At 33.2% G+C, this 13,513-nt stretch overlaps 2 protein-coding genes across 4 annotated transcripts in view; both read right to left on the bottom strand.

Annotated features, from left to right (window-relative positions):
* The window catches only part of LOC111705046 (intersectin-1), a 49,417-nt gene extending 42,807 nt beyond the window's left edge, over positions 1-6,610 (bottom strand). Inside the window, exons 1-7 of the mRNA XM_023477474.1 lie at positions 6,523-6,610; positions 5,505-5,622; positions 4,586-4,655; positions 3,257-3,589; positions 2,868-3,013; positions 1,824-1,943; positions 1,061-1,176 (exon numbers count right to left, since the gene is read on the bottom strand). Of these exons, the coding sequence (XP_023333242.1) occupies positions 1,061-1,176; positions 1,824-1,943; positions 2,868-3,013; positions 3,257-3,589; positions 4,586-4,655; positions 5,505-5,622; positions 6,523-6,602 (983 nt within the window). The 5' untranslated portion in view covers positions 6,603-6,610. The remainder of the gene's footprint in view (positions 1-1,060; positions 1,177-1,823; positions 1,944-2,867; positions 3,014-3,256; positions 3,590-4,585; positions 4,656-5,504; positions 5,623-6,522) is intronic.
* On the bottom strand, positions 6,607-12,949 carry LOC111705099 (factor VIII intron 22 protein). Of its 3 annotated transcripts, none has more exons than XM_023477543.1 (11): positions 12,706-12,948; positions 12,561-12,628; positions 11,836-11,873; positions 11,478-11,583; positions 10,359-10,433; positions 9,965-10,074; positions 9,241-9,374; positions 8,995-9,055; positions 8,181-8,295; positions 7,325-7,403; positions 6,607-7,176 (listed from the first exon to the last, which is right to left on the bottom strand). In XM_023477543.1, exons 1-11 carry the CDS (start codon positions 12,807-12,809, stop codon positions 7,107-7,109), a joined length of 960 nt encoding a protein of 319 aa, XP_023333311.1. In that variant the 5' UTR covers positions 12,810-12,948; the 3' UTR covers positions 6,607-7,106. The 3 variants fall into 3 exon arrangements, with proteins under 3 accessions (XP_023333311.1, XP_023333312.1, XP_023333313.1); XM_023477544.1 differs by having other exon boundaries at positions 7,317-7,403; XM_023477545.1 differs by lacking the exons at positions 6,607-7,176; positions 7,325-7,403; positions 8,181-8,295 and adding an exon at positions 8,378-8,568 and having other exon boundaries at positions 12,706-12,949.
* Positions 12,950-13,513: the final 564 nt, after the last annotated feature.

Here is a 13,513-nt window from a genome sequence, read left to right on the forward strand (position 1 = left end):
TCCTGTTCTCTCTGTATAATTTAGCAATGATTAGGTTTTTAACTAATCTATTACACATCAGGGATTAGGTTGTTAACTAATCTCCTGTTCTCTCTGTATCTCAGGTCTTATACTTATATATTGCACACAAGGGATTAGGTCGTTAACTAATCTCCTGTTCTCTCTGTATAATTTAGCAATGATTAGGTTTTAAACTAATCTATTGCACAGCAGGGATTAGGTCGTTAACTAATCTCCTGTGATCTCTGTATAATTCAGTAATGATTAGCGGGAGAATATTCCTCTGATACAACGTCTCTTGTATCTAACTTACAGGACTCTCAACCCACAGCAGCTGTAGCAGTAGCTGGAACTACTTCTGGGGATCCTAGAGACTCTTCAGGAGCTTCTGTAGAAGCTAATGCATCAGAGGATTCTGTAAACTCACCAGCATCAAGTTCGTTCACAGGATCTCCACTATTTTTGGAAAATTCTCCGATAGATCTACTTTTCAACATTCAACAATCTACATACCTGCTGAGATAGCAAATTCCAGAAATCTTGCAAGGATTATTATAACATAACTTGTCAATGAAATTTGACAACTCTGCATGGAAAACAAATAGGAATATGCGTAATATTAGGGAGAAAGAAATTCAAAAATATGTGTGCATTTTTCCCTTGTATACAAGAGATTAGAATACGTAGATCTTAAAGAGAGAAAAGAAGATATAACAGTCATGGAGAAAAAAATTCACTGCTCTTATTAAAATTTTGTAAAAAAAAAATATTTTGATTGAAAAAAAAAATGTTTTAAAAATATAATTTTAATTTCAATAAGCTTGTTAAAATCGAAACTTAAATAGAAAATTCGTCTTTATTCTATTGATTAAACACCCAACACTGTATCATTTATCTTTTTTTCTTGAAAATGTTGTTTTATTTAGTTCTTAAATATTTAAAAAAAGAGTCACAACCGTTAGGGTTTCTTTTAAGGAAATCAGGGCCCAGACATTCCTCTTTTATCATGGAGGGACACCTAAAACGACAAGAACAGTCCCTTTAAATGCCTGCAACTGACCTCATGCTAGGAGGGACCAGGTTGTATGGAAGAGTTGCTGGAAGAGGTTCTCCTTTCATCCCGAGATCGCAGAGATGCATCGCCAGGATAAACTCCTCGCAGCTCAGTTTGCCGTCCTGTTAACATCAATTATTTTGCTAATTTTATAAAATATAAAGTTGCAAATTATGTTGGTCCGTTTGTATGTCCGATCATAACTCATGATCCCCCAGACCGATTTGCCTCAAATTTTGATTGGGGAACTCGGGAGAGCCACGGGAATTTTCTTAGTTTGGCTTTGAAGACTTTAATAGCAAAAATCAATTTTCCGTTAAAATCGACCAAGTGCGGGTAAACTGCGGGAGTAACTATGAGTAGTTCCTAGGCATGACGCTGGGTTCCCAAGCTAGTATATGAATAAAATTAGCCGAGGACTCCCCCCCCCCCCCCCCCCCTCCCCTCTGCTCCTGGCCACATCCAATGATGATCTTAATCAAGTTTAACATTGAAGTTAAAAGCAGGGAGGTTGTTCTTTTCCATAAGGAGGAGGAGGGAGTGAGGGGCTAAAGAAGCACGAGAGGATGCGGGTGTCAATCCTTTCTCAGGGTGGTACAGCCAGGAAATTATTTAATAATTTTGTCTACTTTTTTACTAACATATATGGCTTCAAATTTGCCGCCCCATTCATCCAATCCTGTTCTAAGAAAAAGAAAACCTTCTTTTCATATCCTAATTTGGAGGAGGAGGGGAGCTTTGTACTAATAAAATTTCGTGAACCGATTACCTTATCAACGTCAGCAAGGTTCCAGACTGTAGCTAGAGTTTGCTGAGCTAAACCGGTTTGCAGTAGCAGTGTCCGGGCCTGTACAGCTGCAAGGAAACCGGTTCTAGCCTTGTCGTTCGTCTGAAACAGTATAAACTACACACATGATAAGGGACTGTCAATGTAATTTTAAGAATTAAATGTCAGATTCGCAACGGTACCCTTTCAATCTTTTTAAATGATCACGGATAAATGAAATATCCTTACTTTTTAACTTAAAATTGATAATTTTCATTTGAATTATGTCTATAGTCCCTTTAATGCTTGCCGAGATGTTCATGGTTTCCAGCATAGTTAGATTAATATTTTCTTTTCAACGTTATAAACTATTTAATACTCAGAAAAGTCCAATTTTTTCATGATGATCACAACTAAGCCTCATTGAATCTACTCAATGTACATTAAATAGCAACTATGGCATTCTATTGTTTATCCTTTTCTTTAATTTCTTTATTTAATTTAAGGTTTCTTCAACTTTACGTGGATTAATGATTTAATAAATATTTTCTTTTTTCCATACATTACAGTTACACCATGAATATTTAGGGTTTCCAGCAAAAGGATAAATCGTTTCGTGAAAATTTCGCATTTTTATACATTTAGTTTGCTCGCAACAAATTTTCTGTTTCGCCAAAGAAATTGAGTTTTGAAAAAAAAAATTTAATTTTCTTCTTATTAAATATTTTTATGAGAGATGAGCTTTCTTATATAAAAGGTGTACGAAGCTTATAAATAGAAAGAGCGCACTATGTAAACCAAGTACACTTGAATTAAATCGAAAAATAATAAGATTTATACGGTGGTAGGCGATTATATCAATATAACAAAGATGACTTTTGATTTCAATTTTGATTTATTTCAAGCTATTAAACATTATGAATACACAAAAACACTTTTTAATTACTTGTAAACTTTCACTTAAAAAAGCTTTAATTAAAACTTTAACAAAAAAGTCGTCTTCATTATATTGACAACACGCCTACCACCTTACATAAACCAGGTTACCTGGAACTGGGACATGTAAGCAACTCTTTTCTGTTGCGGGATCGCCCACTCTACAGCAGCTGGAACTGCTGCTACAGGAGCAGCTCCTCCAGGTAGAACACTGGGCTGGACTCCAGGTACAATAGCCTGCTGCTGACCCATCATACCTTTATGCAAAATTACTTGTTAGCTTTTCATCTTGACTTAAACAAAAATAGTTATAAAGGAAATAAAGTTCCTGGAATTTCGGCGTTGATTGAATGTACCGTACATTTTAAGAGTAACATGTCCTGTTAAAATGGTATTTGAATGGAGTGTCGAAAGAAACTCCGATCCCTTCTGTATCAGATTAAATATAATTAGAAATACAAAGTTAAATTAAATTTGGTTGAAATAGATTTTTTTTTCACCTGACATGCCCGGCATAGTATTGATCGGGGCCATATTCCCTCCCATAGGTCCAGCCATAGAGCTAGCCATACTTCCCATTCCTGGCATCCCTCCTCCCATTCCCATCATCCCGTTGTTCTGCATCATGCCTCCGTGCATTGGCATACCCATACCTCCCTGCATTCCCATACCTCCCTGCATTCCCATTCCAGGCATCATGCCAGGCATCCTCTGCTGTCCCATCATACCCGGCATTCCCATTCCTCCCATTCCTTGCATGCCCTGCATTCCTTGCATTCCTTGCATTCCTTGCATGCCCATCCCTTGCATTCCCATCCCCTGCATGCCAATCCCTGAAAAAAGCAAATTTAACTATTACATAAAAAACAACACCTGCTAGTAACTTTTCAATCTTATCAAAGAACAAAATGATGACGCCTAGTTGTATCTATCTATGTAATTTATAATCAAGGAGTAAGGAATAGAAGGGAGATATAACTGACGCGGTTCGCCCTACCATATGATTATACATGATTTGCAGACGGGTACTCCATTTGTATAAGAAATATTTGTCTGATGTACAATTACCGCGTATACAATAACCTATTTTGAATATTTTTTATACAAATGGAGTACCCGTCTGTAAAGCACGCATGATCATATGGTAGGGCGAACCGCGTCAGTATATCTCCCTTCTATTCCTTACTCCTTGTTTATAATTTTTACGGAAAATATCCCCCCCCCAAGTACTATGGAAAATAATTGGAGACCTTATAGTTTTGAATACTTCTATGACTGTGAAACATAAATCTTGAATATAATAACGTGAAATGGAGATGGGGGGGGGGGGTAATTCAAAAATATTTTTTAAGGATTATTTTTCAAAAAGTTGCTAAGTCTGAAAGATGAATTGAATGTTCACATTATTTCAAAGATTATTGGGACGCCATGAATGCGGTAAATTGTAAAATTCGAATTTTATTCTTTAATCTTGATCAATACTAAACTAATTAAGCGGTGGACTACAGCTAAAATTCTAAATCTAATTTGCTAACCCATATTTTGATCCATGGAGTTCTGCCCAAAGTCTGTGCCAAAAAATAATAATATAGGTAAAAGAAAATAAACAAAGTTTATTTCTTAAAATTATGTCAGTTTTCCTTAAATGATTTTTCGAGTTATCGGGGGGAAAATGAATTTTCAACATTAAAAAAAGTTTTGAAAAATTAAGAAATTTATTTTTAAAAAAGCAAAAAGTTTATTAGTCGATTTATTTTTGAAAATCTTGTTAATTTGTTTGGCTTTGTTGTGCCTCAAATTTTTTTTTTACAAATGATTTTTTTTATTACCTTGCATGCCTGGCTGAATAGGTCTGTGAACTCCTCCAAGGGGTAGTTGGTTAGGAGGCGAGGCAAGTATCTAAAAAAAATTCTTTTAATTTTTATGAAAAAATACATGTTAATCTAAGAAACTAATCGTTACTTTTAAAAATCCCTTTTCTTACTCCCCATTTAAATTCCAGTTCTAATCCTTTCAAATGTACTAATTATTTGTTAATTTTTTTTCTTTCAATTTTCATTAAAAAAACAATGAGCCTTTTTCACAATCCTTTTCATAATTTAAATTTAATTCAATATTGTTTGTATTTTTCTGTGTTTGAAGTAGAACCGGCGTTTGAGAGGATACCGAGAATCAAGACAAAGGCAGAAAATAGTAAGAATTATTTTAATAATAAAGAAATATATAGAACTGTTTAATTAGCATCATCTCAATGGAACTAGATTTAACGATGTCAAGATTTAACAGAAAATGAGTACAACAGAAAATAAATTAAGGATGCCAAGCAGTTAACAGATGCATTAGGGCAAATTTTCTTGTGAATGGGTCTTTAGTATCTTATGTCAGTATAAAATTAACTATAATTATGATATGACTCTTTCATTTTATTTGATATTTTTGAATTAATAAATAATATGATGAGAATATGAAATGATAAATGAATAAATAATAGGATGAGAGGATGAAAGGATAAATGAATAAATAATAGGATGAAAGTATAAATGAAAGGATGATAGGATGAAAGGATGAAGGAATAAATTAATAAATAAATGGATGAGAGGATGAGAGAATGAGGGGATGAAAGGATGAGAGAATGAGGGGATGAAAGGATAAATGAATAAATGAGAGGATGGGGGGATAAAAGGATAAATGAATAAATGAATAAAAGAGAGGATGAAAGGATGAAAAGATAAATGAATCATTGATAACCTGAGGAGGAAGAGTTTTAGGAAGCTCCATTCCCTTTAGTTTAAGGTTTATTAGTTTACAGGCGACAGAGAATTCATTAAAATCCATTTTCCCATCTCCATTCATATCCGACAAACCCCTGCATCGAAAATATAATATGATAAATTGATCATACTTAAAAACGAACCAAAACGATAATCATGAAACAAGTATTAACGATAGAGTATCGAAAAGAGAATATTTGCACTTTTTTGTCCTTTTCTATCTTTGCACATATTTTCTTTTTATCTTATTTAAGAGTAGATGTTTGCTATCTTAGTTTTTTTTAGAACCAAACTGTATGGAATATAATTAAAGATTTAATTTGTAATTAATTATTCATAAATAAAATAAGATAACTTACCCTGCCTCCGTATTTATAGGATCAACCTTAGAACTTACCCTGCCTCTGTATTTATAGAATCAAACTTAGAACTTACCCTGCCTTCGTATTTGTAGAATAATCTTAGAACTTACCCTGCCTCCGTATTTATAGAATCAACCTTAGAACTTACCCTACCTCCGGATTTATAGAATCGAACTTAGAACTTACCCTGCCTCCGGATTTATAGAGTTAAACTTAGAACTTACCCTGCCTCCGTATTTATAGAATCAAACTTAGAACTTACCCTGCCTCTGTATTTATAGAATCAAACTTAGAACTTACCCTGCCTCCGTATTTATAGAATCAAACTTAGAACTTACCCTGCCTCCGGATTTATAGAATCAACTTAGAACTTACCCTGCCTCCGGATTTATAGAGTTAAATTTAGAACTTACCCTGCCTCCGGATTTATAGAATCAACTTAGAACTTACCCTGCCTCCGGATTTATAGAGTTAAAACTTACCCTACCTCCGGATTTATAGAATCGAACTTAGAACTTACCCTGCCTCCGGATTTATAGAGTTAAATTTAGAACTTACCCTGCCTCCGGATTTATAGAATCAACTTAGAACTTACCCTGCCTCCGGATTTATAGAGTTAAACTTAGAACTTACCCTGCCTCCGGATTTATAGAGTTAAACTGCTCCGTATGCCGCATCCGCTCCTGGGGTGTGATCACCCACGGATCCATCATTCTATTCTGCAATTCATGAAATTGATTGATCACAAATTAACATCAATAAATCGATCAATCTATTAATGAAATTATCATAAACATAAATTAATCAATTAATCAAAGACGTCAATTAATCTACTAAAAATTCAATCATTATATCAATCAAGATCAATCGATCATATACATTAATTAATCGATAAATTGATCAGTCAATCATACATCAATTTATAAATCAATTGATCAGTCAATCACATATATCAACTAATCAATCCATCAACCCTATAAATCAATAAATCGATCAACCGGTTCATCAATCATTGAAATCAATGAATATGATTATGTACATCGATTCAAAAACTACTCAAGTGACAGATAGTACTTGAAAATTAATTGAATCGCGATCAATTGAACAGATAAATAAATTGATTTTTTTCCAAATATCCCATTGGATTCTTATAAAAGTTGAAAAATAAATCACAATAACTAATTGGATTCGTATAAAATATCACAGCTGCGCTAATTTCACTTTTCACCATAAAATGAATATTTGAAACTCTCCTGTTTTCTTATTTTCGTTTTACTTCTCGGCTCACTGTAATTATTGGAAACCATTGTTAATAAAAATAAGGCTGAGTCAAATATGTTATTTAAGGTGTTCTAAAAATAATGTTAGCTCATCATCGTCCTGTAAAAAAAATATTAAGCCATGTAATAAAATCTAAGTTTCCATTCCTATTTTCCTGAGAAGCGCCTTCTGCTGAGGGTTTAAGTATTCAGCTATTTCATCTTCCAGGTAGAGAAGTGCTTCACTATCCCTCACTCAAACAGAAAACAAATAAAACCCAATTCACCCTTAAATTCAATACTCAAAACTTTTTAATATTGAATTCCGGGATTAACCAATTATCTGTATCTTGTGCAGTCCTACGGAAAATTGATTCATCAATGAATTACCGTGGTGATCATATCCTAGGGATGCAAACTAAAATCTAATAGTTGAAACAATGCAAGAGAGCAAGCGTTGTAGATAAGCGCCCTTTAAGGAGGGGTGATATAATTATTATATTGTTAACATCTTATAAATGTAAAATAACTAAATATTTTTATTCATACTTTTCTCGTAAAGTGAAACTCTGAAATAAGAAGATGATTTATAGCAATACTAAAGCTGTATTTGATGTTGTTACATAGCAAATAGTTTTACTCGACACTTCTCAGAACACTAATTAAGTGAAATGGGTCTGTTTACACCGTACAGTTGCTGTGTAGGTTCATTTACATTTGCCATAATTACACTTGCCGTAAGTAATACTTGCCATAAGTTACACTTACCATATTGTATTAATGGGAAGTGTAATTATGGCAAGTGTAATTATGGAAAGTGTAATTATGGCAAATGTATTTATGACAAAAGTATTATGGCAAATGTAACTAAGCCGCTCTGTCCCAGGCTCATGGCAAATGTAACTGAGCCGCTCTGTCCCAGGCTCATTGGAATATTTAAAGTTATAACTTTAGTCTATAATTCGTCTTCCTAGTCCAGAGTTTCCTGGTTATCACTGCAAAGCAGTTTAACTCCATTTTTTCTTATTTTACCTTGAACAACCATAACTATAGACTGGAGTAGGATTGAGATATCAGTGTCTAGGTAGGGACATAGCTCAACCTCCTCCTCACCTTCCATTCCATCCCACTTGTACTTATCCAGAACCTATATAGAGTGAGACATCAGTGTCTAGGTAGGGGCACAGCTCAACCTCCTCTTCACCTTTCATTCCATCCCCCTTATACTTAACCAGGACCTATAAAGAGTGAGATATCAGTGTCTAGGTAGGGACACAGCTCAACCTCCTCCTCACCTTCCATTCCATCCCACTTATACTTATCCAGGACCTATATAGAGTGAGATATCAGTGTCTAGGTAGGGACACAGCTCAACCTCCTCTTCACCTTCCATTCCATCCCACTTATACTTATCCAGGACCTATATATAGAGTGAGATATCAGTGTCTAGGTATGGACACAGCTCAACCTCCTCTTCACCTTCCATTCCATCCCACTTATACTTATCCAAGACCTATATAGAGTGAGATATCAGTGTCTAGGTAGGGGCACAGCTCAACCTCCTCTTCACCTTTCATTCCATCCCACTTATACTTAACCAGGACCTATATAGAGTGAGTATATTACTATGGTTAAAGGGAGTGTTCCGCGAGAAATGAAAGGCAGTATAGGCTGATATCAATTCCTACTAGTTTTACCTTTATATGATGCGTGTATAATGAGAAAATGGCCAAAAACGTCTTATACCTAAGACGTTTTTATACCTAATTCACATAGTAGTCGCATTATTCCACTCATCGAAAAATCGTAAATAATGCAATCAAATTTAAAATTTATCATTCAATACCTGGAGTAGATGAGGGGCTGTGTTGTGGTGTGAAGGTTGGATTATCAACAGCAGTAGCACCCTTTTATAAAAATTTATATTAATTTTGTTTTATTTGTTTTTTTTTATTTAAAAGACAAAAAAAATCGTCTTAAAAAATTGATGATTTCTGAAGAGTAAAATTTACATAATGTGTCTTTTTTAATATGTCCACAATTTTTTTCTTTTTCTTAGGATCGAATACATTTTTGTTTATAAAATTGTTACCTTAATACTTCTATATTTGCAAGCTGGGATTGATACAGATGGCAAGGATCGTTGGCTGCGCAAAAATTTGCAAGCTCTGTTAAGGTTTTCAGGGCATTATGGTGATCCCCAAGTGATATATAGCAGTTAGAGATCTAAAAAATTTTAAAAAATTAAAAAATTTGTTAATATTCTAGAAACCTAAAATCGGCATTAATCATATTTATAACAATAAGTTTTCTAACTTAAATGTTTAAAGTTTATAAGCTGATCTTTAGAGGTAATTTTAATTTCTTCTCCATTTATTACATAGCACATCCGATTCACAACGGTGCCATTTAAAGATAAAGAACAAATGAAATTTCCTTGCTTTCAGTCTGTAATAAGTGATTTGCAGATTGCAGAAACAATGAAAAAATTATGAGAAATAAAAACTCAAAGCCTAAAAAAACGACGAAATCTTCCATATTGTTGATCAAATAAAGGTTTAATGGGCACTGTTGGGTAATATTTTAAAGCATTGATAGGAATCTTTGTATTTAAAAGGTCAGCTGAAAATATGTTAAAGGTCACTAGGAAGAACTGGATAATCCCACTGAACATGATATTCAAGAAATTTAATTTCCCTATTTGAATTGCAAGTTATAGAGAGTTCTGAGACTTATAAAATAAATATGTTACAAGATAAAGAATTACATATAAAAAAACTCGATAAAAACTAATTATATTTAGTGGCACACTGTACCTTTGTTTTGATTGCAAGTGTGTCAATGATACTGCTGGTTTCGAGCTCCAGTGCTTTATCATAATGAAAAAGGGCTTCAGCAGAACGTTGCAGGGAAACAAGCGTATCTCCTATCACATTGATTATTAGCATAAAATGGAGGGAATATTAAAATAACGTAAAGAGAGAAGTTTCTTACAACCTGTTGATAGGTAAAAGCTTGTTTTCTAATAATATTTTTGTGTGCATTATTTTGAAGTTTAAAGGAACTGATTAGGCTTAGCTCTCCAGGATTCGGATAATCCTTTCTCTAATAATTGAGCTTGTCGCTTAATACGTAACTTGTGAACGAATCCAGTTACTTACAGAATCTAAGGCCAATAAGTTCTGTTCCGGTTCCCTGTTGATTAATTACCTAGTTCTATATATAAAGCTGCAGCAGCACTTCCCCTTCCTGCTTCCTCTTCAAGCTTTCCTGCTTCCTTAAACCCTGCACATTATTACAGATATATATCCGATTCGTTTAGACATTTTCTAGCTGTTATTTAACTGCAACTTCCTCGCCTAGCTAGCCTGGGAAATTGCAGCTATACTACAGGGTGTCCCACATCAAATTAGAACACGTCAATGGGTCTAAATTACGATTTGGGGGACAAATCAGAAATTTAAAGAATGTATCGTTTAAAAAATTTTAATAAGGCTAATAGAAAATAGCAGAAAATGCTAGATTTTTCGAGTATTATGTGCAAATTTTGGCTTTAAAGATGGGAGATAATCTAATATGATATGGGATGCTCTGTGCAACTAAAAAATGTTTAACAAATAATTCAAGTAGTCAAATAATTCAAAGGGCCAGTAGACGTAATTACAAGTGACCCATCAAGTATAGAGTACCATGTCCGATTCACAATGGTACTCAGCTTTGTCTGGTCAAGTACAAAATATCCATGTTTGAAAAACTAGTTATTTTCAATTGAAGTTTCAAGTAGTCAAATAATTCAAAGGGCCTGTAGACGTAATTGCAAGTGACCCTTCAAGTATAGAGTACCATGTCCGATTCACAATGGTACTCAGCTTTGTCTGGTCGAGTAAAAAATATCCATGTTTGAAAAACTAATTATTTTCAATTGAAGTTTCTCTCTACTGCAGTAAACAAGGTAAATAATAACAGAATTAAAACCTTGTTTAAGGCACTGCTGTGAATTGGGCATGCCAAAACATTTTTTAAGGCTATTCAGCCGAATAAACTTTCTTCATTCTTCGATATAATATTTTTCCTTAGTATTGCGATAAAAAAGTATCGTCACTAAAATAATAATGAGCAAATTGATGGTTTAGGAAATAAAAATATATCTTTCAAAATTATCAAGTGGTAACAATTTGAGTTGTACTTCATCGGAAAGTTGTGATTCTTCACTCTACAACATTTGATTATTTCTTTTTTTATTTATTTTGAGATTTAAATAATATTGTACTAAACAAAACCTTTCTAAAGCAGATGAGACTAGTATGCTGATATTAACAGCTTCTGCACCTGCTATAGCTGCATTAAGATGCTCCTCGTAGCTCGGATTCTTTAGATTTTGCTGCTCCAACTCACAACGTAGGAAGCAGCGAGCAGCCAGGGTTATGGCTTCTACCTTTTATGTTTGTTTTCATTTATTTTTTTTGTAAAACCTTTTCTTATTTTTTTATTAGTGTATACATATGGAATATTAAAATAGATTAATTCTTTCATGTCAAATATATTTATCATTAATATAGTTAATTTTATTTTCACCATTAATTATTATACCTTTAATGTTTTTGTTTTTTCATTCAATTTGTTGTTTGAACTTTCTTATTTGTATAATCTAATTTTTATAATTAATACTATTATTTTTATTAAATACCTCGGCCGATGAGTTGCCAACAGTTTGCTCGCATCGCCCTAAAAATGCATTAGTTTCTCATACAGTACTTGAAAACTATGGAATAGAATGACGACATAATTGCAATAATTGAGTATTAAATATTGTTACAAAGCAACCGGTTCAACTAGTAACTTATTAAATCACTCATTAAGTTAATGGGGTCTATTTATACTGCACAATTATTGTGTCTCAAGGTTCATTAAACTATTTAAGTCAGAACTAGATTCTAAAAGTCGTCCTCCAATTCAAGCATTTTCTGGTTCTATACTGTACTATTTCATATTCATTATTGTCACTAGATAGATGGTAATTTTCTAGAGAACGATTTTTGGACCCCCCCTCCATATCAATTATGTACATGGATATAATAAGTCATGTGGCCGTACCATAATCCTAAGATAATAAAAAAAAGAAATAATAATGATTATGATGAAAAATATGTGGTCATGTTCAAAATTGATAGGAAGGGGGGGGGGTCCATAATCGTTCTCTAGGACAGCCCCAGATAGATAATTGTTTTATAATCATTATCCTAATAATAAAAAATATACAAAACTTTTGGTATTAAATTGTATAATAGTAAATTATCGTCCTAAACTAGGTCAACATTAAACATATTTTTTGACAACTTTCTGTGAAAACTTTAAATTTAGAATGGCGATGGCAAAATCCAACTGAAACATTGTAAAAAATAAAAAATCAACCTGTAGCCAAATAACAAAACCCAGCAAACTGTGGATCATCATTATCTTCAAGCTTCTTGGCCAATTGTCTGAAATAACATAAAAATCAAATTATTGTTCAAATTCTGAATTTTTCAATATTTTAAAATTTTATCTTAAAAATTACCTAAAATGATCACTTGCTTCTGCAACATTTGGTCTTCGTAGAAACCTTTTCTTTAGTTTATTTGAGATATTTCTATATTCTGTCAGAAAATCTTGTCCCTCCATTAATAATAATTATGATCACTGAAATCTTTGAGCTAAAAAGTATAGATAAAAAGCTTTAATTTTTGTTTTGCTCCAGAAATTTTTAAAAAGCTGTTTTGAACGTCATATGATTGAAAACTAGCAGACGAGGGTTAGGGTGTAAATCAATAACTGAATATAACAAAGTTCTGATTGGTTGAATAAATATATATATTTCCTATTGGTTGAAGGGGAATTGCTCTGCCCTCATTGGTCAGGTTTCTACATTAAGCTTAAAAAATGTCGAAACTTCGATTATTAAACTAATTAAAACATTTTTCAAGAAAAAACTTCTTGTGTAAATCTGCCTATCTCAGATAAAGTAAATTACATCATTTATAACATATCAGTATTATCATTTTCGATTAAAATGTATGAAATATCCGAAAATCATAAAAAATTAAGACGACCTCTTCTTTTTGAGAATTGTGCGGCATTTGCGCCTTGCATGGAAATATCGCGAATGTTCCAGAAATAAAGAAAGAACGCCGGGGAGTGATTGCACACATTTTATTAATTGATATATTTTCTTAGTATCCAGCATTAATCTTTGAAATAGATTTAAAAGCATGCATGACGTTTAGTGAAAACCGACGATTTTTAAATTATTATATATATTTCGTCGGTATATTCCTAGAGAACGATTTTTGGACCCCCCCCCAGGCCCCCCCTCCTATCAATTTTGT

Source organism: Eurytemora carolleeae, unplaced genomic scaffold, assembly GCF_000591075.1.
Source record: "Eurytemora carolleeae unplaced genomic scaffold, Eaff_2.0 scaffold18, whole genome shotgun sequence".
Classification (NCBI taxonomy): domain Eukaryota; kingdom Metazoa; phylum Arthropoda; class Copepoda; order Calanoida; family Temoridae; genus Eurytemora; species Eurytemora carolleeae.